The sequence below is a fragment of the Eufriesea mexicana genome, unplaced genomic scaffold (assembly GCF_001483705.2).
Source record: "Eufriesea mexicana isolate 0111107269 unplaced genomic scaffold, ASM148370v2 scaffold2217, whole genome shotgun sequence".
NCBI lineage: Eukaryota > Metazoa > Arthropoda > Insecta > Hymenoptera > Apidae > Eufriesea > Eufriesea mexicana.
In genome coordinates, this window is record NW_016910286.1 from 78765 (window position 1) to 101461 (window position 22697).

Here is a 22697-nt window from a genome sequence, read left to right on the forward strand (position 1 = left end):
CAGCAGGAAAGACGTACCTTTTACCTCCTTTTAACGTTGTCTTTATTGGCCCAATCAATTCCATGTGTCACAACCCATTATTTCTGCAGCTTTTATAGTTTCCAAGTTCATACATATGCGTTTCCCCTTCTCACTCCTTTCATTCGAACTGAACACATTAGCGATGATCATTAACTTTGACCACTGATATTAATGTTCATTTAAATCAGGAATACAACATACCTTTCAATCTCACTGTATTCTTCATATCTTGTTGTTATGAGGCCATCACTTAAATTAATTGTATTCCTTTTTTTCTGCCTAAACCATCTCCATTTTTTGAATCTTTATTTGATCATCAAAGATTTCTATCTTGTATGTCATATGGTAAACTGACCTAGAATCGAATAGACATATCATACTTTACATATTTGTATTGCTGCTTCAATTTTTTCTCGTTATAATGTATAATTCTTGGCATCTACGTTGTTGATATTCCATGAGTACAATATTTTTCTATTGTTACACGTGCCTGTTTATTTCAACAGAATATGATCTTTCCACAACCAAACTCAGCTATTACTAATGAAAGGTGGAAGAACAATGGTTCATAACTTACATTATTCAATTACAACTAAAGGTTATGTTAATACAAATACTTACATTCTGTTCGTGATGCAGGCACACCTACATGGACACAACAATGCTTCCGGCGTTTGTTTGTAATTTTTTCTCATTTCCCATGCACTCTCCTGTTCACAAGGAGAAAAATTAACAAATCGCTCAAATTCTGTGATTAATTTATGAAATTTTATAATTGCGTTGTAAAAGCATACCTTTGCATATTTGCCGTCTGCCAGGTAAAGAAATGAATGCTGATTGTCTAATTAAAATCGCTGTTTGGGCTGTATTTATTAAAGAATGTAGAAAACTTTATGATTTGATTTATTAAAATAAATTAAAATATACTCGGTGCACATAACCAAAGTTAGTAAACTATTTGAGAAACATCAGAGCCATCTGTGATTTTGGTCTCAAAGCTCGAGTTCCGTAACGAGAGTGTAGATGGCTTTGATGCTACTCGAATAGTTTACTAACTCTGGTTATGTGGTCCTAATATATATTAATAAATCAAATTGGCAGTGGAAAATTCACTAATTACTCAATATCTGTGATTAATTTATGAACTTTTATAACTGCATCGTAATGGCAGATTCTTCAAGAACTTTCCAATATATTTTTCGATAGTAATTTGTCCCTAATTAATTAATTATTAATGATTATTCTAGGCAGTGTTTGAATTATTGGTCGATTGGTCGCAGACGCCATTGGTTTTTCATTAATTACTATTCTTTACACAATTAATTTATGAAACTTTACGCACTCATTAGAAAAACAATGTTTCTGCGAATCTTCTCATTTAACTTTTGATCACATTTTGCTTCTAGTTTCGTTTAGTATTAAATATTTTGACGAAAGATCGTGATGATCGCTGTTACGAAATCATAGACGCCATCAAACAAAAATTAATAACTAACAATTTAGAGTTAAATTCTTTACGAAAATTATATAAGAATATAGCCTGAAGTTCCAGCTTTGCAATGAAATTATAAAAGTTCATAAATTAATTACGAAAATGGAGTAATTAATAATTTTTCACTGCCGGAACTATTCTATCCTTTTCTACCCCCTCTTTGTCCTTGTCTGCCACGTGACCATCTCTTCGACGACCTCCTCGCCTATTCTATATTCCTATCACTTTCTTGATTTTTGAGCCCAAATAATAGATGGCGCTGATCGCAGGCGGTAAAGTAGTTATTTATTCAAAAGTAGAAAATTAATAAATTTCCAAGTTTTTGTAATTAATTCATGAATATTTATAGCTACACAGCAAAGTTGGATATAGGGAACATTCTTATACATTGTTTAATTTAATAATTAGTTAGTAGCAAATAAGATTGCCATAGAAAAGTATTTTTCTTGCATAATATTCTTATTTTGTAATAAACATATACTAACATAAGAAAGCGTAAAAAATAAATTTTTTTATTAAGAAATTATATTTACAATTTTGTTTATTTACAATGTTTTCATGGACGAAAAATGAGTACAAAATAAAAAATACATTGAAAAAAGCTACCAACTATAGACGGGAATCGAACTCCGGTCTTCCAGCATATGATGAAAGAAGTAATAAAACTTTAATCGTAAATATCTCAAAAACTATTGAGTAGTTGCCGCTATAATGATATATTATCTTAAACTGCATGACGATATCTACAAACCTGCAAAATTTCAACTAAATCAGTAACCCGAAGGACTTGCACTCTCCTTGTTAGACGCGAGTTTCAAGATGTACTATGAGACGAACTAAAAGTAACAATCATGATCATGGGAGTTTGGGTTTGTAAATGTCGAAGTCCTTTCGAGATTTCGTATTACTAATTACGTAATTACATTTTTCCTTATTATTTACAATTTTCTCATTGGATGATGAATATAGAAAATTATACGATCCTTTTTCAAATATTATCCCAAAAATGAGGCCTAAAATTTTCCATTCCGCTATTTCTGTTATTGCCTTCTTGCATTCTCTTCAAGTTCCATTACACGAAGAAACTAATACTTGCTATTTATAATTACAAGAAGACGAAGTGAAAGCGAAAGACACTTGAGATATCGAGCAGTGAATAATATTTACGGTATTTACCGTAATTATGCAGTCAAATAATTAAAGTAAACGAGCTCTTCCGTTTCCATACATATTCATACGTGTCACATCGTTCAACTGTATGTGAATTCTACTGAATTCGACGCTTATGTTTTATCGTAGATGAAATATTTGAAGGCATGAATGGTATTGTAACGATACGTGTATTCATACGAGGTGTGTCTGTCGTTTATGTTGCAATACAGTTTCTTTTGTATACACTATAACAGAGTCTTTGTTTAGAGAGCATTTTAGGTCGCTGGTTATCGGCATCGACCATGGTAACGTTTTGTCGAGAAAAATGAAAGCGTGATCGTCAAAAGCTTCTAATTCATTCATACCCAGATTTATTAGGGAAAAGTAAATATATTACTAAAAATAATTATTATTTATAAGTGGGTAATTATAAATTAATCTATAATTTTGTCCTCTGTAGTTGATGAAAACCGGCATTTATTTTTACTGGAAATTAATCTTCACTGTAATTCTATACATGCGCTTATGTTAATTATATAGGTTTAATTATTACGATATATAATGTAGTATCGCAGAATGCCCACCTCGTGTGTAGGTGACTTTGGTTTGGAAAGTCGCCGAGGGTTCGAGGGCCAGGTAATTCGGAAAAACCCCGGTGATGCGTCAGGCCCTTAACATGACCATATTTGGTCGTGTTGGGGGAGGCTTTTTAGGGAATATATAAAGAAGGCAGAAATGGTTAAGGGACGATTCTTGAGGGAGCTTTCTTTTTGAGAGACAGTGCTTGAGAGATAGTCAAGCTGGGTCAGTAAGTTGTAATTGTGTTGTTAGTTATAATCGTGTTGTTAGTTGTAATTGTGTTGTTAGTTATAATCGTGTCGTTAGTTGTAGTCGTAAGAGTTTAGTTGATATATATCTATATTCGTAGTCTTTACCGTCACCGCACATTGTATTATATTTTATGTTTAATAAATAGTTTAATATTGTTTAACAACCACACAATCTCTACAATAATATATTTAGGTATGCACTAGAGATCGATAGTTACAGTATTGAAGAGAATAGTGAAATGGGAATTCTGATTTATTTATTATAAATAAAAAAATATTTTATTTTATTTATTAAATCATATCGTGATTTATGATCTTATAAATGACTCTATATGAAATTCTTTCGATACTAACCTTCTGATGCAATGAGTCGTGTCTATTTAAATATCATATAAAATAATTTTTCATACATTTTTTTATCATTGTCGTTACTGTCCATTGCTGTAGCAGAATGGCAGCATAGTCTTAAATGTAAGATGATATCGAATATTCCTTATACGAGGAACGTTCAGAAATTTGATCATATTACAAATTTTGATTCGCGGATGTTTTACATACACGACTAATTAATATTCAGGCAATTTCTCGGTTTTTTGTTCTTTTTTTTTTTTTAATTTTGCGAAAACGGAACAGTGATTGGATTCGATCAAATATCTATATTAATATGGATATATTATTTACATTATTTTGAATATTCAACGGAAATACAACCCCTGGCGATAAGTTTTCGGCCAAACGCACCGATACGGAATTCTTCATAAATATTGTAATTTTGAAAACGTAAAATGGTATCATATGACTGTAAAACGTATGGAAATGTTAGATAAGTTTCATTTATAGTAACTACGAAGGAAGTAGTCTAAATTTTTATTTCTTTTCGAACAGGAAGTATTAACAATGTGAAATCATAGTTGGAAACAGTTATTTGTCCCGTAAAAGCCCTGGAAAAAATATTCGTCATTGTATATTAATGTTGGAACCCGGATTTTAATATACAACACGGGTTTTAGCAACAAGGCTACGTTGGAAAAATACAAGTCGGCGGAGAGGAAAAAAATAAAACAGAAATTGAAACTGGAACTGACTGAACTGACTACTGAATTGAAAACTATACTGAAACTGTTCTTTCGCAAATTTTATGGGTGTTTATATAATGTTAGTTTTTGGGGGGGGTGGGGGGTGAAGATGACCATTAGCCCTTAGTGAAAGCAGGAATAAGTCAATTGTTTATGAACTCTGAAATTGGTCTGCGTTTATCAGCCAGGTCCTTTTAGTGATTAAGTGCCAACGAATCGTTAGTCATCCAACATTAATTTGCAACAATGTACTCGATCAATTTCCATCAAAAATAATTTAATTGCCTCTCTCAGTTCAGCTTTATTTTGTGGCTCTTTTTGATGAACAAATTTTGTCGAATAATTTAATAGAAATAATTATATAAATACCGAAAAATTCGAACGCGACTGTACTAAGTATGAACTTTTAGGATAGTCAACAGAGACATGCTATTGTACAAATAAAAAATCAAGTGTACTCTCAATATAATTGTCCTCTATTTTACTTTTCGCTTTATCCTTTTTACAATTCCTTATATAATATGATACCATCAATTTGTCATGTCTCATTGTCGTAAATTTCCTGCTACTAATTCTCGTCCTCACTCTATCAAATCCAGAACTCGCTATAAGACTTTTGTAATTCGTTTACACTTGTACACGTATCTGAAAGTAAGAGAAAAACATCTGATCGTATAATTAAAAATCCTAAATTAACCCTTTGCGCTCGACGATTTTTTGGCTATAGAAGGGTACTAGTTGAAAAATTTTCTGCTATAAGGCTGATGTTATTTTTTGAGCAATAAATAAGAAATCGTATAATAACTAACACGTAGAATTATTTAATTTCGATACCTCACACACTGTTGTATTATTTTAAATTTGATATATTAATTAATATCGAGCTTTGAAATTTTATCAAATGGTGACTGAAGAGTGCCTCTCGAATGCAAAGGGTTAACACACATCGTTAATCCGGCTATCAGCAATGCTGTTCAAGCGATTCTCTTAACGCCCACCAGCCTCGACCCGATATTAAACGCGCAAGGGTATCATTAACGAGTCACCAAGCACCATGTTCCATCTCTGCACTTTTCGGAAGATATCTTACCGGGCAATCCTAACGATCTTCGATTACTCGAGTTTACACTTTCTCGCTGGATGACGTCAAACCGAAATCAAAGGATTATCACGAATGTCGCGTTGCACGTGCACACACGTGTCCGGGAAGACGGAAACGCGGTTTCCCATGGATCGAATCAGCTCGCAGGCGTGTCACGCAGAGTGTCAGCAGATTCTCTTCAACGGCCTTGTCAACGTCGTCTCCTGTGTAAGGATCGAGCTTGAACAAACCGAGACTCGGCCAGGAAGACGAGGTGGGGTATGGGAAACAGGTGTATATAGAGGTTCCAGCCGTGTTGCTAGCCCACAACACCTTTACGTTTCACTACAGCCAGGGTGTTTTCGTGTACGCTGTAATTTAGAACTCGAATTTTCTTCGACCAACGACTGAAAAATGCGAGATCTCTTCCTTGTAAGTATTGTTACCGGAATCGGTTTTAATTTGTTTTTGGAGATTGATTCCTTTTTAAGACTAATAAAAACGGAAGAATAAGAACGACGTTGAAAGATTGATCGTATATATGAGAAAAGTGATAACACATAATGTACAATATTTAATTAGAAATTTAAAATGATCATTTAGACTGTGAGAGGTTTAACCCTTTGCATTCGAGAGGTGACCCTCAGTCACCATTTCATAAAATTTGGAAGATCGATATTAATTAATATATCAAATTTAATGTAATGTAACAGTGTGCGAAGTATCGAAATCAAATAATTCTACGATTCTATTATTATACAATTCTTTATTTACTGTTCAAAAAAGTATCGTCAGCTTTTTAGTAGAGAATCCTTGATTTTCTACTCTTCTCTAGTCAAAAAATGGTCGAGTGCAAAGTGTTAATATTAAAATTGATTCCTTTCGAATGGAGTATAATAGTTACATTCATTGAGCAAGGAGTAACTCTCAAGTATATATTATTAAAATTAGGAAATAATTCAATTGCGTGTTTATAGAGTATTTATAATTACATTTGTTAGAAATATGCATCATAAGTGGATAACAAAAGTATTCGAAGCATACATATATTGTTACATTATTGTATATATGTACCAGTGGTATTTTTTTGTGATTTTACATTTATTCAATCTTTCTTCAAATCTCTATCCACTCCTGAGCTATTTTTTCATTATTCCAGCTGAGTGATTTAAACCGTTTTCCTGCTAGAAAAGGAAATCTTTTCATAATTTAGGTTTATGAGCATTTTCTTTAAGATTATTTTTTCATTTGTCGAATATATCGTTAATAAATACCAAGTTCTTTATGTCACCGGCTGTCATGCAGGAAAAGGAAATCTTTTCATAATTTAGGTTTATGAGCATTTTCTTTAAGATTATTTTTTTCATTTGTCGAATATATCGTTAATAAATACCAAGTTCTTTATGTCACCGGCTGTCATGCATGATATAACATATTTCACGAACTGTGATATGTTTTTATTTCTAGAGCTCGTGTTTCAAGTATAATCTAAGTTACATCTAACGATAATTTGAACAGTGTAATTTATGGTGTGCTTTACGTGACACAATAGGTTTCCTCAGAAACAATGATAATAGTCGAGATTCACGCGTGTTTGATGACATCCAGTGAATTATTAGTTGTATAATAGCACTCCATTTTGAACTAAAACAGAAGAGAAAATTGCAGTTTTATACTACTAATATTGATTTAAGATATATAAGTTTTCTCGGAATTTGTTTGATACATTTGATACGTTGCAATACGTTTTTATGCATGCAAACCTGGCAAAGGATGTTAAACATTTTTCATTCTTATTTCACAGACTAGCGATTCGGAGAAATGATATTTACTTGTTGGAAATCCCGAATAAAGAGTGAAACAGAATTTCAATTAGCGAGAGTAAATAAGTTTCAAACAGCAGAATTTATATTGTTTAATGTATGATGATGCTTTAAATATCGATTCATCTTCAGCATTGCGAAATCGTGGTGTACATAATTCAGATGAAACGGTTCTGTTTCCTTTCTTGCGAACCTACTCTGTTGGCCGCAAATATTTGTAATTACTGAAAGGGAAAGTGAGAATTCTCCGAAAGAATTTTAGACGACAGAACAAAAGGATCAACTGAACCTTTATTGACTTAATCGCTATCAGTTTACGTTAATTTAGAAGTTAATAAAAATTACTTAATCGTTTAAGTACTTAATCATAGATTTTTTATTGATTTAAAGTAACTTATTTTTACGACACCTTTATTGACTTTTTTCAGAAAATATTCTTTAGATGTTTAGGAAACCTCGCCAAACAAAAGGCATGTACACTATGTATGTGTACTTACATATACCAGTTATATGTATGCATTTCCATTCTTGTCTAGGAGAATACTAAACGCCTCTCCTTTCATACTGTACATGTGCTTACATACATACTACATACATGTATCACATATCACATACATATATGTGATACAGATTGACACTGATGACTCATTGCGACAATACAATTGCCCTTAATTTCTCTGTCGACGAAGTCATGTCATAACAGATATAATAATGTAATAATAGTTAATAGCTTTATGAGAATAGTAACATTCATAACGAAGACATTATTATTTTCCTCATTTACATATAAACTAAGCATTTCTACATTTATTCCGAGACAATATTTTGCTCTCTCGTTATAAAATTATATAGTCTCTATATTGCCCTTTTAATGTTTAAAAATGTTGATCAAGTTAACACGAGTATTGTATCAAGTCTAATTTAAATTGTCTATTTACGTACGTTATAAATTTATATTAATTTCTTATTACTTCATTAAAGACCCCGCGATGTATCCTTTGTATTTAGGCGTATTTGTCCCAATATCACATTGTATATAAATATATTCATAGCAATACGTAATATTACAATTTCAGGTGCTATCCCTCGCTTATTTTATTGCACTCGGCAGCGGTGCCATTGAATCGGCGGAATCTAAGTTAATTACCAAATTAACACCGCTGAACAGTCCATTGTACCAGGATAATGCCAAAGACTTAATATCGTCTGCCAGCGATCGAAGTAAGTGTTACTTCATCAATAATTTTTGTATCATAGTCTTTTATACTGCAATGACGAGTTTAATTCGTCATGAATTTTTCATCTAAGAGTAAAATTCGTATAAATTCCAAAAACTTCTATAATTTTGTTGCGAACGAAATACATAATATATAAGTAGCTTCTTCAATACAAAATTTCTTATAATTCAATTGTAGCGCAAAAGATCGGAGGAAGAGGCTTCTTATAATAAAGTTCTTAACGTTCTCTTTAATACATTTTTATTCAATGGAACATCGTTATTTGTACACGAATTCGTATCATTTTTCATAGACATTCATAGCGCAAAGAAATTTGATCGATTTCTATTAAATGAGCCATGATTCTTCAGATTTTCATCTCGATTCGCGTTCGGCGGAAACGTAAGTAGAAAGAGAAAGATAAGGTAAAAGAAAAAGGCAGAAAAGAGCCTGTCGTATAGCGTTATTTAGTGCATTCAAAGGATACTCGTATCTGCATAATTATGCGAGATCGTAGTCTCATCGTTGGGGCGAAATTACGACTGCTTGCAGGCATAATCGATCGTTACCCAACCTTTTCAATGTATTAAATAAGTGTGTCACTACCGTTCCCACGATCGAGCACTTCAAATAGATTTCATTGTAAAAAATGTGACATTCGATATAATAACATGCTAATGCGACGAGTCTATCTGAAGGTTCTCCAACTATCTGCCGCGTCTTTTCTAATCACAACGCGATGTTCTGCATTAGATCATTGTTACGATGACTCACGCGAAGGTGCAAAGAAATGCGTATACGTAACGCGTGTGTATTTTCAGTTATTGAAATAACGTAACGACGTCTACCGATACTTGAATCCATTTAATTTTTAGTAACGATGAGAGTTGCATTATTCGCGTAGTCGTAAATGTGAGAAAAGACCTAGAAAAATATGACGTTAGATAGGAATCTAAGGAAACGGGAAGAATAGGAAGAAAAACACGTTGAAGGGATAGAAAGAATTGATTGTTCAATTTAAACCATAAAGATTATTTAATTCTCGTTGTTTAATCTTCATTAAGAACCTTATTATGAGAGCCTTATCGATTCATTATCAATGATTATTTTATGACACCAAGAGGGTTGTTAAAGGGGTTTAATTTTCTCCTATGCACGTTGGTAATCGATGATTCACGAACGCATCATTCAACACCGCGTCATTATTGCCACCATGAGATGGATGAAGGACACGTGTGTGAAAATCTATGCGTGAAAATTCATATGTGAAACAGCTACTATGTTTCTACCGTTTACTAGAGCTCGTCAAGGCTCAACTGATTATCTGTACATCTGTATTCTGTACACACTATACACATAAAATATTCCTCATACGTGTATATTTCTTACGATAGAAACGTTATTCTCCGCTAAGCGTGTATTCCTTGACAAAACGGGAGAAACTTCTCCACGAGTTTCTTGAATTTACCCAAATCTACGGGGATCCAATTTAATGCTCAACAAGTTTCAGCAATTAATATCGAATTACTCGTTATCATTTCTAAACTTCTTACGATACTCATTGCGAGATCTCTCAGTAACTATCCCCTAATTTGTCGAGTATCAACAGTTCGGGCATAAATCGTTAGGAACTAATAGCCCCCATCGATTGAGCCACTCGCAGGCCAGAATGATCAAAGTTCGGCGCTTAGTTCTTTATATTCTAAATAATTTCTATTCCTGGAGTTGATTGATTTGGCAAATGAGTGACTCAATTAGGAGAAATTTGGGAAATTAATTAGCGAATAAATTTCAAGCCAATTTTTGAATTTCAGTCGAGAATTATTATTAGAAATATCAATAATTTCTGATAGAGGAGCTCGGGTGCTCGTAAAGCGTCGATTTTCTTAAAAGTTCCATTGATTCCAGCATTTCACCTTAGCAAAGAGTATGGTCAACCGGGAGGATACGGTGGAGGCGGACCATATGGAAGTTACCTTGGTCTCAGTGGTTCGACTTATGGCCCTGGTATGACGTACCGTGGAAGCTTGGGTCCTGGATACTTAAACCCGGGCTACAAAGGCTATCCAGTGGGTGGGCCAGGAATTATTGGGGGCGGCCATATAGGGTGAGGTTCGCGCACAATTCAAAGTCGAATAATGAATTTGTATCGCAAACGTGTCACGTGGCTGACTTATAAGAAAGCGATTCATGGAGTGAGAATGTATATGGATGCATCGAAAAAGAATTTTCAATAATTCGTTAATCGAATAAATGTGGTCCAGGACGGTTTAAGAAATAAATTCTATAGTGCGCTATACAGCATTAGCAGTTGCCAGTGTTGATTATTTATGATTATCTTTTGTTATCATTTGAAATTGAGAATCTCTTTGGAAGAGGACTCTAATTGCGAAAATTGTGTTTCGAGATATACAAAGCTGAAACGCCTATCTCTTCCAAAATTGGAATATTGATAAAAAGCCTGAACAATTGATATTGCCAAAATTTTGATTTTAACGTAGAATAAGATTGTAATAAAAATGCGATAATCGGAAAAGTCTATCTCGAGAAATATCCTACATCCAAAGAATTCGTCAATTTTTTTTGGCAGGCATAAATTTGATGTCTAAAATTCTCTTCGACGTGTCTAGTTTGGTATTTAAAATTTGTTCAGTGTATGTAAATATTTTCCCAAATTATTTGCCATTTTGTGCAGAAACGCAGCGAGGGTATTATTAATAAAATTTCTGTCTAATTGAGGTAACCTTTAATACTTTATCAATCTTTTAATACCAGGTATGGCTATTACGGAAATGGCGGATACAATCCGGGATATGGAGGCTATGGATACGGCGGTTATGGTGGTTACGGGGGTTATGGTGGATACAATGGTTATGGAAATGGACTAGGGGACTATGGCAGCGGATACGCATCCAATGGTTATGGTTCCGGTATTTACGATAATAGCTACTATGGGTACGCTGGGCGTGGTAGTTATGGTCGTTACGGAGGATTAGATGGTTATGGACGTTATAGTGGATTAGATGGTTCTGGACGTTACGGTGGATTAGATGGTTATGGGTATGGAACAGGATATAGTGGGTATGGAGGATCGAATTATGGATCCTCGTATAACGTGAGAAGTAATTACGAGCCTTATCGTAGCAACAGTTATGGGAGTTACACTGGTTATCCATCAGGATACAGGGGTTATTCTTAAAATTCTTCTCTGATATCGAACAAAACATATCGTGAGTGTTGTACGATATTTTTTGTCATCTTAACAAAGAACACGATGCAATAAACCATTACAGCAGTATTTGTCAATTCTGGTTTAATTGTGTATGAGCTGTTATTAATCTGCATTAACGTTGATAGATTGTAATTTTGTATTGTTATTAATGTTTTGTGTAATGTATATATTATTAATAATAATAAATACAGCATAGTTAATAAAATTGTGGTTTATCTAAGTGGAATAGAGGAAGGACTATCACTGTCCTTAATTTACGTTCTTACAGTGAGAGTAGAGACTGAAAATCTTACACGAAGGAAGACCAATAAAAGTTGTTTCATGATTAGTTTTATTTAATAAAAATACATGATTCACACTTATAAGGAACATTGGATGAACGCAACATCAATATTTACAATTATGTATAATTTATTGAAAATTTCGACGATCTTTATGCTAGGGAAGAGGATACATATTACGTATCTCATATCCAATGTACAAATATAAATATATTGTTAAAATATCGAGCATGTACAGTTAAACATGTGTTTTAATGGGATAAATTCGAACTTTAATATTTTACATTATTCATGCAAAGCGTTTCACGTACCTTGAACCCTATAGTTTGGGAAAAATTTAACGTTAGTAATTGGTCTAACCGTGACAATTATCCTGTACGTGCTCAATAGGAATATAGTACTACGTATTAGCACTTGTACAATTAATATTTAACCTCAAGCATACGTAAAACGAGAGTGCGCAGTGGATGATTTAATTTCTTACGATATTTGCATAATTCAAATCGAAAAGAAATTTCAAGTAAAAATATAAAAAATTGGATTTACTTTCCACGCGACACAACTAACGTCGAGCGAAACGAATTAGTATTCTTGAAATTAAATACTAGGTGATAATAACGAGATAATACGCTAAATATTGTTTTGCATCATTATAGCTACGAGGAGGAAGAGCTACGAAAACATTGAAATTTTTCGCGAATAAAGCTTCTTTCCCTGCATTAACCTTTACAATTGGTACAATTACGACAGTATAAGCTGCAGATCGTCTTTTCTTTCCAATGCTGCAACAAAGAATAACGTTCAACATTTAACGTTTAATTATTACAAATTACTTCACAAATTATCACTCGAGTTAAAGCAGAGAAAGATAAGATACACCACTGGACTATTATACCCTAACCGTTAAGCTACTTCTAGATAACCATAGTCGATCGTCTTAAATGGAACCTGTTATTTTCACCCTGTTACCTTTCACCCGAGTTGATAAGAACGCACAGATTATGGTTATCCCGTTTATATTTTCAATCCTATCTCTCTTTGGCCATCCGTCAGCTGGCCAGCAGCTGATGGACAGGCAGTGTTTCGTTGTCTACGAACCGTCCCCGTGTGAACTAGTGGTTTCCCTTGTGGCCGAGTGACGAGCTAAACCCCGTGCATTACAGTCGCATTCTTCACTTGACGTTCCGACTCTTCGCCCTTCTCCTTTCAATTCGACCGCGAGCTGAAACATTCAACAAACCAAGTTTTGCTTGCCGCAACGCCTCTCGAAGGTTCTCTATATTGCCAAGCTGATTCAGGCTGAGAAGCTTCGTTTCGACTGTTCCGCTTCGCAAGCCGCATGCATCGCATGCATATGGGACAGGCATCGCTGAGGGGAACATGTCTTTCATGTTTTGGCTGTCCGTTTCGTCGTCACCTGGACAGTATGGTACGAATACCACGGGAATGAAGCCAAGCTGACCGATAAGAGGAATGGATGTCGTGCTCGTGGTACTAGCTGTATCATTGCTCGGCTCGACGAGGTAACAAGGACAGGTGTGCGGATCTGGCCCTATAGACTGCTGATAGGGCTTGATGTTGATCGGGCTCGGGGGCTGAACACCGATCGCGGCGAACTCGACATTTGGTTCGAAGGACTTTTTGTACATTTCGTTTACCTGTTTGACAAGGGCGGCATTATTTCCATTTGGTGGCTGATAATTTACATTGGCCAGTCCCTCACGATTTGTTTCTACCTGAATTATCGGTTCACTCACTTTCGTGACTTGTTGCGGATATTTGCGATTCTCACGAGAACTCTGTTGAAATCTTCCCCGTCCAGGACCCTGTGATACGATTTTCTTAACCTCTTCGAAGCTACGTTGATCTTCCTGTTCGCTATATTTACGGGACTCCTTTCGTTGTGCCTGCAGCAAGGAATTAATCTCGTCCGCATTTTGATTCACTTGCCCTGGCTGGTAACCGAGTCTCACAGATTGGTCTTTGAACCGTGAGTCCTTCAAGCCGAAAGGACTGCTTATCTTAGTTGGATACGTCAGAGCTGTGGATTCGACATTCTTTTCGTAACTTTCAGCAAAAGTGCGATTTTTGGTATACTCCGACTTGAACTTGGAATTAGAAGTTAATCGTTCGACTTGCTTCTGCCCAAAGTCTCTATAATATTGACTGTCGTAGCTGGTTGGCGTCGTTGGCTCGAAATATTTGATCGGATATTGAACTTTTATTGGTCCTTCGTATCGAGGTCGAGTCGTTGGTACTGCTCCAGGGACGTAATCTGGATCTCCAGGCCATGGTCCATCTGGACCGGGTGAACCGGTAGGCCATGGACCATCTGGCCCAGGAGGTCCATCACCACCTACTCCTCCTACACCTCCATCACCACCCACAGGACCACCTGGTCCTCCTGGTCCTCCTGGACCACCTGGACCTTGAGGACCATCCGGACCGTTGGGCCATGGACCATTTGGACCATCGGGGCCTACACCACCAGGTGGACCTTCAGGTGCAGGAGGATATCCTGGATATGGCGGATATTGCGGCTCATCTGAAATTAAAAACAGATTTTAAGTTCACAAATATTTAGACACAAATCAATTCAACCGATTATGATACATGATATATATTTCACTTACTCGGCCGTGAACTTCCAGGATATCCATGATGTCCAGGTTTGCCGGGTTTACCAGGTTTGCCAGGCGATTCTGGTGGTGTGCTGGGAAAACCTGGTTGCGGTGGTATTCCAGGGGAACCAGGTATACCGGGTGTCCCAGGTAACCCAGGTGACCCAGGAATGCTAGGTATACCAGGGTATCCAGGATGATGTGAAACAGGTGGAGAATCGGGAATACCAGGCTTACCAGGTTTACTAGGCTTACCAGGTTTGCCAGGTTTTCCTGGTTTGCCAGGTTTTTCAGGGACACCGGGGATGCCCGGAATACCAGGACTACCAGGAATACTTGGTGTAGCAGGATATCCAGGTGCACTTGGCGTACCAGGTGCTCCGGGATATCCGGGATAACCTGGAAAACCGGGAGTTCCAGGAGACCCAGGATATCCAGGGGATCCAGGCACGTCAGGAATTCCAGGATATCCAGGTTGGGATGGTATTTGAGATCCCGGATACCCAGGGCTACCTGGGCTTCCAGGATATCCAGAATGCGGCGGGTATCCGGAAAACGGAGGTTTACCAGGTTTCCCTGGTTTCCCAGGGCGGCCAGGTAAACCAGGCGTCGCCGGAGTACCGGGGCTGCCAGGAATACCTGGAGAGACAGGATGTCCAGGATATGGAGGATATGGCGGAATACTTGGTGTACCACCAGTTCCAGGTTCTCCAGGTGGACTGGGGTATCCTGGCTGCGGCGGCGTCCCTGGTGTCCCTGGCGTTCCAGGCGTCCCAGGATGTCCAGGTATTCCGGGCGTACCAGGTGTACCAGGGTAACCCGGTTGTGGTGGGGTACCCGGATAACCAGGATGAGGTGGTGTGCCAGGAGGGGTAGGTTTACCTGGGAATCCTGTTTGTGGTGGCGACCCAGGAGTTCCTGGCGTCCCAGGAGTACCAGGAGTACCAGGCAGGCCTGGTATACCAGGTGTACCAGGTTTCCCTGGGAATCCTGGTTGAGGTGGTGTTCCAGGATAACCAGAATGAGGTGGTGTTCCAGGCGGGATCGATGTCCCTGGGTATCCTGGTTGTGGCGGCGTACCAGGTGTTCCAGGCGCTCCAGGATGTCCAGGTATTCCGGGTGTACCAGGTGTACCAGGGTAACCAGGTTGTGGTGGTGTTCCAGGGTAACCAGGGTGAGATGGTGAGCCAGGTGGAATCGGTGTGCCTGGATATCCTGGTTGTGGTGGCGTTCCTGGGGTACCGGGCGTACCAGGAAGTCCAGGTACGCCTGGCGTTCCAGGTTTTCCTGGGTATCCAGATTGTGGCGGCGTACCAGGCGTCCCCGGTGTACCGGGCGTACCAGGGTATCCTGGTTGAGGTGGTGTTCCCGGTGGGATCGATGTGCCTGGGTATCCTGGATGTAACGGCGTGCCTGGTGTTCCAGGAGGTCCAGGATGTCCAGGTATTCCGGGTGTACCAGGTGTACCAGGGTAACCAGGTTGTGGTGGTGGTGTTCCTGGATAACCAGGATGAGGTGGTGTGCCAGGAGGAATCGGTGTACCTGGATAACCTGGGTGCGGTGGCGTCCCCGGCGTTCCTGGCGTTCCTGGCGTTCCAGGTGTTCCTGGCGTACCGGGTTTCCCTGGATATCCTGGTTGAGGTGGTGGTCCAGGGTAACCAGGATGAGGTGGTTTTCCAGGTGGGATCGGTGTCCCTGGGTATCCTGGATGTGGCGGCGTGCCTGGGGTTCCAGGCGGGCCAGGATGTCCAGGGATTCCGGGTGTACCAGGTGTACCAGGGTAACCAGGTTGTGGTGGTGGTGTTCCTGGATAACCAGGATGAGGTGGTGTGCCAGGAGGAATCGGTGTACCTGGATAACCTGGGTGCGGTGGCGTCCCCGGCGTTCCTGGCGTTCCTGGCGTTCCAGGTGTTCCTGGCGTACCGGGTTTCCCTGGATATCCTGGTTGAGGTGGTGGTCCAGGGTAACCAGGATGAGGTGGTTTTCCAGGTGGGATCGGTGTCCCTGGGTATCCTGGATGTGGCGGCGTGCCTGGGGTTCCAGGCGGGCCAGGATGTCCAGGGATTCCGGGTGTACCAGGTGTACCAGGGTAACCAGGTTGTGGTGGTGGTGTTCCTGGATAACCAGGATGAGGTGGTGTGCCAGGAGGAATCGGTGTACCTGGATAACCTGGGTGCGGTGGCGTCCCCGGCGTTCCTGGCGTTCCTGGCGTTCCAGGTGTTCCTGGCGTACCGGGTTTCCCTGGATATCCTGGTTGAGGTGGTGGTCCAGGGTAACCAGGATGAGGTGGTTTTCCAGGTGGGATCGGTGTCCCTGGGTATCCTGGATGTGGCGGCGTGCCTGGGGTTCCAGGCGGGCCAGGATGTCCAGGGATTCCGGGTGTACCAGGTGTACCAGGGTAACCAGGTTGTGGTGGTGGTGTTCCTGGATAACCAGGATGAGGTGGTGTGCCAGGAGGAATCGGTGTACCTGGATAACCTGGGTGCGGTGGCGTCCCCGGCGTTCCTGGCGTTCCTGGCGTTCCAGGTGTTCCTGGCGTACCGGGTTTCCCTGGATATCCTGGTTGAGGTGGTGGTCCAGGGTAACCAGGATGAGGTGGTTTTCCAGGTGGGATCGGTGTCCCTGGGTATCCTGGATGTGGCGGCGTGCCTGGGGTTCCAGGCGGGCCAGGATGTCCAGGGATTCCGGGTGTACCAGGTGTACCAGGGTAACCAGGTTGTGGTGGTGGTGTTCCTGGATAACCAGGATGAGGTGGTGTGCCAGGAGGAATCGGTGTACCTGGATAACCTGGGTGCGGTGGCGTCCCCGGCGTTCCTGGCGTTCCTGGCGTTCCAGGTGTTCCTGGCGTACCGGGTTTCCCTGGATATCCTGGTTGAGGTGGTGGTCCAGGGTAACCAGGATGAGGTGGTTTTCCAGGTGGGATCGGTGTCCCTGGGTATCCTGGATGTGGCGGCGTGCCTGGGGTTCCAGGCGGGCCAGGATGTCCAGGGATTCCGGGTGTACCAGGTGTACCAGGGTAACCAGGTTGTGGTGGTGGTGTTCCTGGATAACCAGGATGAGGTGGTGTGCCAGGAGGAATCGGTGTACCTGGATAACCTGGTTGCGGTGGCGTCCCCGGCGTTCCTGGCGTTCCAGGTGTTCCTGGCGTACCAGGTTTCCCTGGGTATCCTGGTTGAGGTGGTGGTCCGGGGTAACCAGGATGTGGTGGTTTTCCAGGTGGAATCGGTGTCCCTGGGTATCCTGGATGTGGCGGCGTGCCTGGTGTTCCAGGCGGTCCAGGATGTCCAGGTATTCCGGGTGTACCAGGTGTACCAGGTGTACCAGGGTAACCAGGTTGTGGTGGTGTTCCTGGATAACCAGGATGAGGTGGTGTGCCAGGAGGAATCGGTGTACCTGGATAACCTGGTTGCGGTGGCGTCCCCGGCGTTCCTGGCGTTCCAGGTGTTCCTGGCGTACCGGGTTTCCCTGGATATCCTGGTTGAGGTGGTGGTCCAGGGTAAATTGTCCAGGTGTTCCTGGCGTACCGGGTTTCCCTGGATATCCTGGTTGAGGTGGTGGTCCAGGGTAGCCAGGATGAGGTGGTTTTCCAGGTGGTATCGGTGTCCCTGGATATCCTGGATGTGGCGGCGTGCCTGGGGTTCCAGGCGGTCCAGGATGTCCAGGTATTCCGGGTGTACCAGGTGTACCAGGGTAACCAGGTTGTGGTGGTGTTCCTGGATAACCAGGATGAGTTTGTGTGCCAGGAGGAATCGGTGTACCTGGATAACCTGGTTGCGGTGGCGTCCCCGGCTTTCCTGGCGTTCCAGGTGTTCCTGGCGTACCAGGTTTCCCTGGGTATCCTGGTTGAGGTGGTGGTCCGGGGTATCCAGGATGAGGTGGTTTCCCAGGTGGGATCGGTGTTCCTGGGTATCCTGGATGTGGTGGCGTGCCTGGTGTTCCAGGCGGTCCAGGATGTCCAGGTATTCCGGGTGTACCAGGCGTCCCAGGTGTACCAGGGTAACCAGGTTGTGGTGGTGTTCCTGGATAACCAGGATGAGTTGGTGTGCCAGGAGGAATCGGTGTACCTGGATAACCTGGTTGCGGTGGTGTCCCCGGCGTTCCTGGCGTTCCAGGTGTTCCTGGCGTACCAGGCTGTCCAGGTGTTCCTGGCGTACCAGGTTTCCCTGGGTATCCTGGTTGAGGTGGTGGTCCAGGGTAACCAGGATGAGGTGGTTTTCCAGGTGGGATCGGTGTCCCTGGGTATCCTGGATGTGGCGGCGTGCCTGGTGTTCCAGGCGGTCCAGGATGTCCAGGTATTCCGGGTGTACCAGGTGTACCAGGGTAACCAGGTTGAGGTGGTGTTCCAGGGTGACCAGGATGAGGTGGTGTGCCAGACGGGATCGGTGTTCCAGGGTATCCTGATTGTGGTGGCGTCCCTGGCGTCCCCGGAGTTCCAGGTGTTCCTGGCGTACCAGGATGTCCCGGTACTCCGGGCGTACCAGGGTATCCTGGTTGAGGTGGTGTTCCAGGGTAACCAGGATGAGGTGGTTTCCCAGGTGGGATCGGGGTCCCTGGGTGTCCTGGATGTGGCGGCGTGCCTGGCGTGCCTGGTGTGCCAGGTGCTCCTGGCGTACCAGGTTTCCCTGGGTATCCTGGTTGAGGCGGTGTTCCAGGGTAACCAGGATGAGGTGGTGTGCCAGGCGGGATTGGTGTACCTGGGTGTCCTGGTTGTGGTGGCGTACCAGGCTGTCCAGGTGTTCCTGGGTATCCTGGTTGAGGCGGTGTTCCAGGGTAACCAGGATGAGGTGGTGTGCCAGGCGGGATTGGTGTACCTGGGTGTCCTGGTTGTGGTGGCGTACCAGGCTGTCCAGGTGTTCCGGGTGTTCCAGGTTTTTCTGGGTATCCTGGTTGAGATGGTGTTCCAGGGTAACCAGGATGAGGTGGTGTGCCAGGCGGGATTGGTGTACCTGGGTGTCCTGACTGTCCAGGTGTTCCTGGCGTACCAGGTTTCCCTGGGTATCCTGGTTGAGGTGGTGGTCCAGGGTAACCAGGATGAGGTGGTTTTCCAGGTGGGATCGGTGTCCCTGGGTATCCTGGATGTGGCGGCGTGCCTGGTGTTCCAGGCGGTCCAGGATGTCCAGGTATTCCGGGTGTACCAGGTGTACCAGGGTAACCAGGTTGTGGTGGTGTTCCTGGATAACCAGGATGAGGTGGTGTGCCAGGAGGAATCGGTGTACCTGGATAACCTGGTTGCGGTGGCGTCCCCGGCGTTCCTGGCGTTCCAGGTGTTCCTGGCGTACCAGGTTTCCCTGGGTATCCTGGTTGAGGTGGTGGTCCGGGGTAACCAGGATGTGGTGGTTTTCCAGGTGGAATCGGTGTCCCTGGGTATCCTGGATGTGGCGGCGTGCCTGGTGTTCCAGGCGGTCCAGGATGTCCAGGTATTCCGGGTGTACCAGGTGTACCAGGTGTACCAGGGTAACCAGGTTGTGGTGGTGTTCCTGGATAACCAGGATGAGGTGGTGTGCCAGGAGGAATCGGTGTACCTGGATAACCTGGTTGCGGTGGCGTCCCCGGCGTTCCTGGCGTTCCAGGTGTTCCTGGCGTACCAGGTTTCCCTGGGTATCCTGGTTGAGGTGGTGGTCCGGGGTAACCAGGATGTGGTGGTTTTCCAGGTGGAATCGGTGTCCCTGGGTATCCTGGATGTGGCGGCGTGCCTGGTGTTCCAGGCGGTCCAGGACGTCCAGGTATTCCGGGTGTACCAGGTGTACCAGGTGTACCAGGGTAACCAGGTTGTGGTGGTGTTCCTGGATAACCAGGATGAGGTGGTGTGCCAGGAGGAATCGGTGTACCTGGATAACCTGGTTGCGGTGGCGTCCCCGGCGTTCCTGGCGTTCCAGGTGTTCCTGGCGTACCAGGTTTCCCTGGGTATCCTGGTTGAGGTGGTGGTCCGGGGTAACCAGGATGTGGTGGTTTTCCAGGTGGAATCGGTGTCCCTGGGTATCCTGGATGTGGCGGCGTGCCTGGTGTTCCAGGCGGTCCAGGACGTCCAGGTATTCCGGGTGTACCAGGTGTACCAGGTGTACCAGGGTAACCAGGTTGTGGTGGTGTTCCTGGATAACCAGGATGAGGTGGTGTGCCAGGAGGAATCGGTGTACCTGGATAACCTGGTTGCGGTGGCGTCCCCGGCGTTCCTGGCGTTCCAGGTGTTCCTGGCGTACCAGGTTTCCCTGGGTATCCTGGTTGAGGTGGTGGTCCGGGGTAACCAGGATGTGGTGGTTTTCCAGGTGGAATCGGTGTCCCTGGGTATCCTGGATGTGGCGGCGTGCCTGGTGTTCCAGGCGGTCCAGGACGTCCAGGTATTCCGGGTGTACCAGGTGTACCAGGTGTACCAGGGTAACCAGGTTGTGGTGGTGTTCCTGGATAACCAGGATGAGGTGGTGTGCCAGGAGGAATCGGTGTACCTGGATAACCTGGTTGCGGTGGCGTCCCCGGCGTTCCTGGCGTTCCAGGTGTTCCTGGCGTACCAGGTTTCCCTGGGTATCCTGGTTGAGGTGGTGGTCCGGGGTAACCAGGATGTGGTGGTTTTCCAGGTGGAATCGGTGTCCCTGGGTATCCTGGATGTGGCGGCGTGCCTGGTGTTCCAGGCGGTCCAGGACGTCCAGGTATTCCGGGTGTACCAGGTGTACCAGGTGTACCAGGGTAACCAGGTTGTGGTGGTGTTCCTGGATAACCAGGATGAGGTGGTGTGCCAGGAGGAATCGGTGTACCTGGATAACCTGGTTGCGGTGGCGTCCCCGGCGTTCCTGGCGTTCCAGGTGTTCCTGGCGTACCAGGTTTCCCTGGGTATCCTGGTTGAGGTGGTGGTCCGGGGTAACCAGGATGTGGTGGTTTTCCAGGTGGAATCGGTGTCCCTGGGTATCCTGGATGTGGCGGCGTGCCTGGTGTTCCAGGCGGTCCAGGACGTCCAGGTATTCCGGGTGTACCAGGTGTACCAGGGTAACCAGGTTGAGGTGGTGTTCCAGGGTGACCAGGATGAGGTGGTGTGCCAGACGGGATCGGTGTTCCAGGGTATCCTGATTGTGGTGGCGTCCCTGGCGTCCCCGGAGTTCCAGGTGTTCCTGGCGTACCAGGATGTCCCGGTACTCCGGGCGTACCAGGGTATCCTGGTTGAGGTGGTGTTCCAGGGTAACCAGGATGAGGTGGTTTCCCAGGTGGGATCGGGGTCCCTGGGTGTCCTGGATGTGGCGGCGTGCCTGGCGTGCCTGGTGTGCCAGGTGCTCCTGGCGTACCAGGTTTCCCTGGGTATCCTGGTTGAGGCGGTGTTCCAGGGTAACCAGGATGAGGTGGTGTGCCAGGCGGGATTGGTGTACCTGGGTGTCCTGGTTGTGGTGGCGTACCAGGCTGTCCAGGTGTTCCGGGTGTTCCAGGTTTTTCTGGGTATCCTGGTTGAGATGGTGTTCCAGGGTAACCAGGATGAGGTGGTGTGCCAGGCGGGATTGGTGTACCTGGGTGTCCTGGTTGTGGTGGCGTACCAGGCTGTCCAGGTGTTTCGGGTGTTCCAGGTTTTTCTGGGTATCCTGGTTGAGATGGTGTTCCAGGGTAACCAGGGTGTGGCGGTGTGCCAGGTGGGATCGGTGTGCCTGGATATCCTGGTTGTGGTGGCGTCCCTGGTGTCCCTGGCGTTCCTGGCGTTCCAGGTTTTCCGGGCGTACCAGGTGTTCCTGGGTATCCTGGTTGTGGTAGTGTCCCTGGTATTTCTGGTGTTCCAGGTGTTCCAGGATGTCCAGGTTTTCCGGGCCTGCCGGGTTTTCCTGGATGTCCAGGTATTCCGGGCCTGCCAGGTTTTCCTGGATATCCTGGCTGAGGATCGATGTGCCTGGGTATCCTGGATG

General features: G+C 43.6%; 2 protein-coding genes across 2 annotated transcripts in view; one reads left to right on the forward strand and one right to left on the reverse strand.

Moving 5' to 3' along the window:
- The first annotated feature begins 6006 nt into the window (after positions 1-6006).
- Positions 6007-11891, forward strand: LOC108549715 (glycine-rich cell wall structural protein 2). Its single transcript, XM_017903202.1, has 4 exons — positions 6007-6084; positions 8552-8696; positions 10601-10799; positions 11468-11891. Exons 1-4 carry the CDS (start codon positions 6067-6069, stop codon positions 11889-11891), a joined length of 786 nt encoding a protein of 261 aa, XP_017758691.1. The 5' UTR covers positions 6007-6066.
- A 1449-nt stretch (positions 11892-13340) lies between these two features.
- The window catches only part of LOC108549711 (mucin-2), a 45996-nt gene continuing 36639 nt past the window's right edge, over positions 13341-22697 (reverse strand). The window contains exons 6-9 of the mRNA XM_017903197.1: positions 20826-22652; positions 18351-20735; positions 14839-18291; positions 13341-14750 (exon numbers count right to left, since the gene is read on the reverse strand). Of these exons, the coding sequence (XP_017758686.1) occupies positions 13378-14750; positions 14839-18291; positions 18351-20735; positions 20826-22652 (9038 nt within the window). The 3' untranslated portion in view covers positions 13341-13377. The remainder of the gene's footprint in view (positions 14751-14838; positions 18292-18350; positions 20736-20825; positions 22653-22697) is intronic.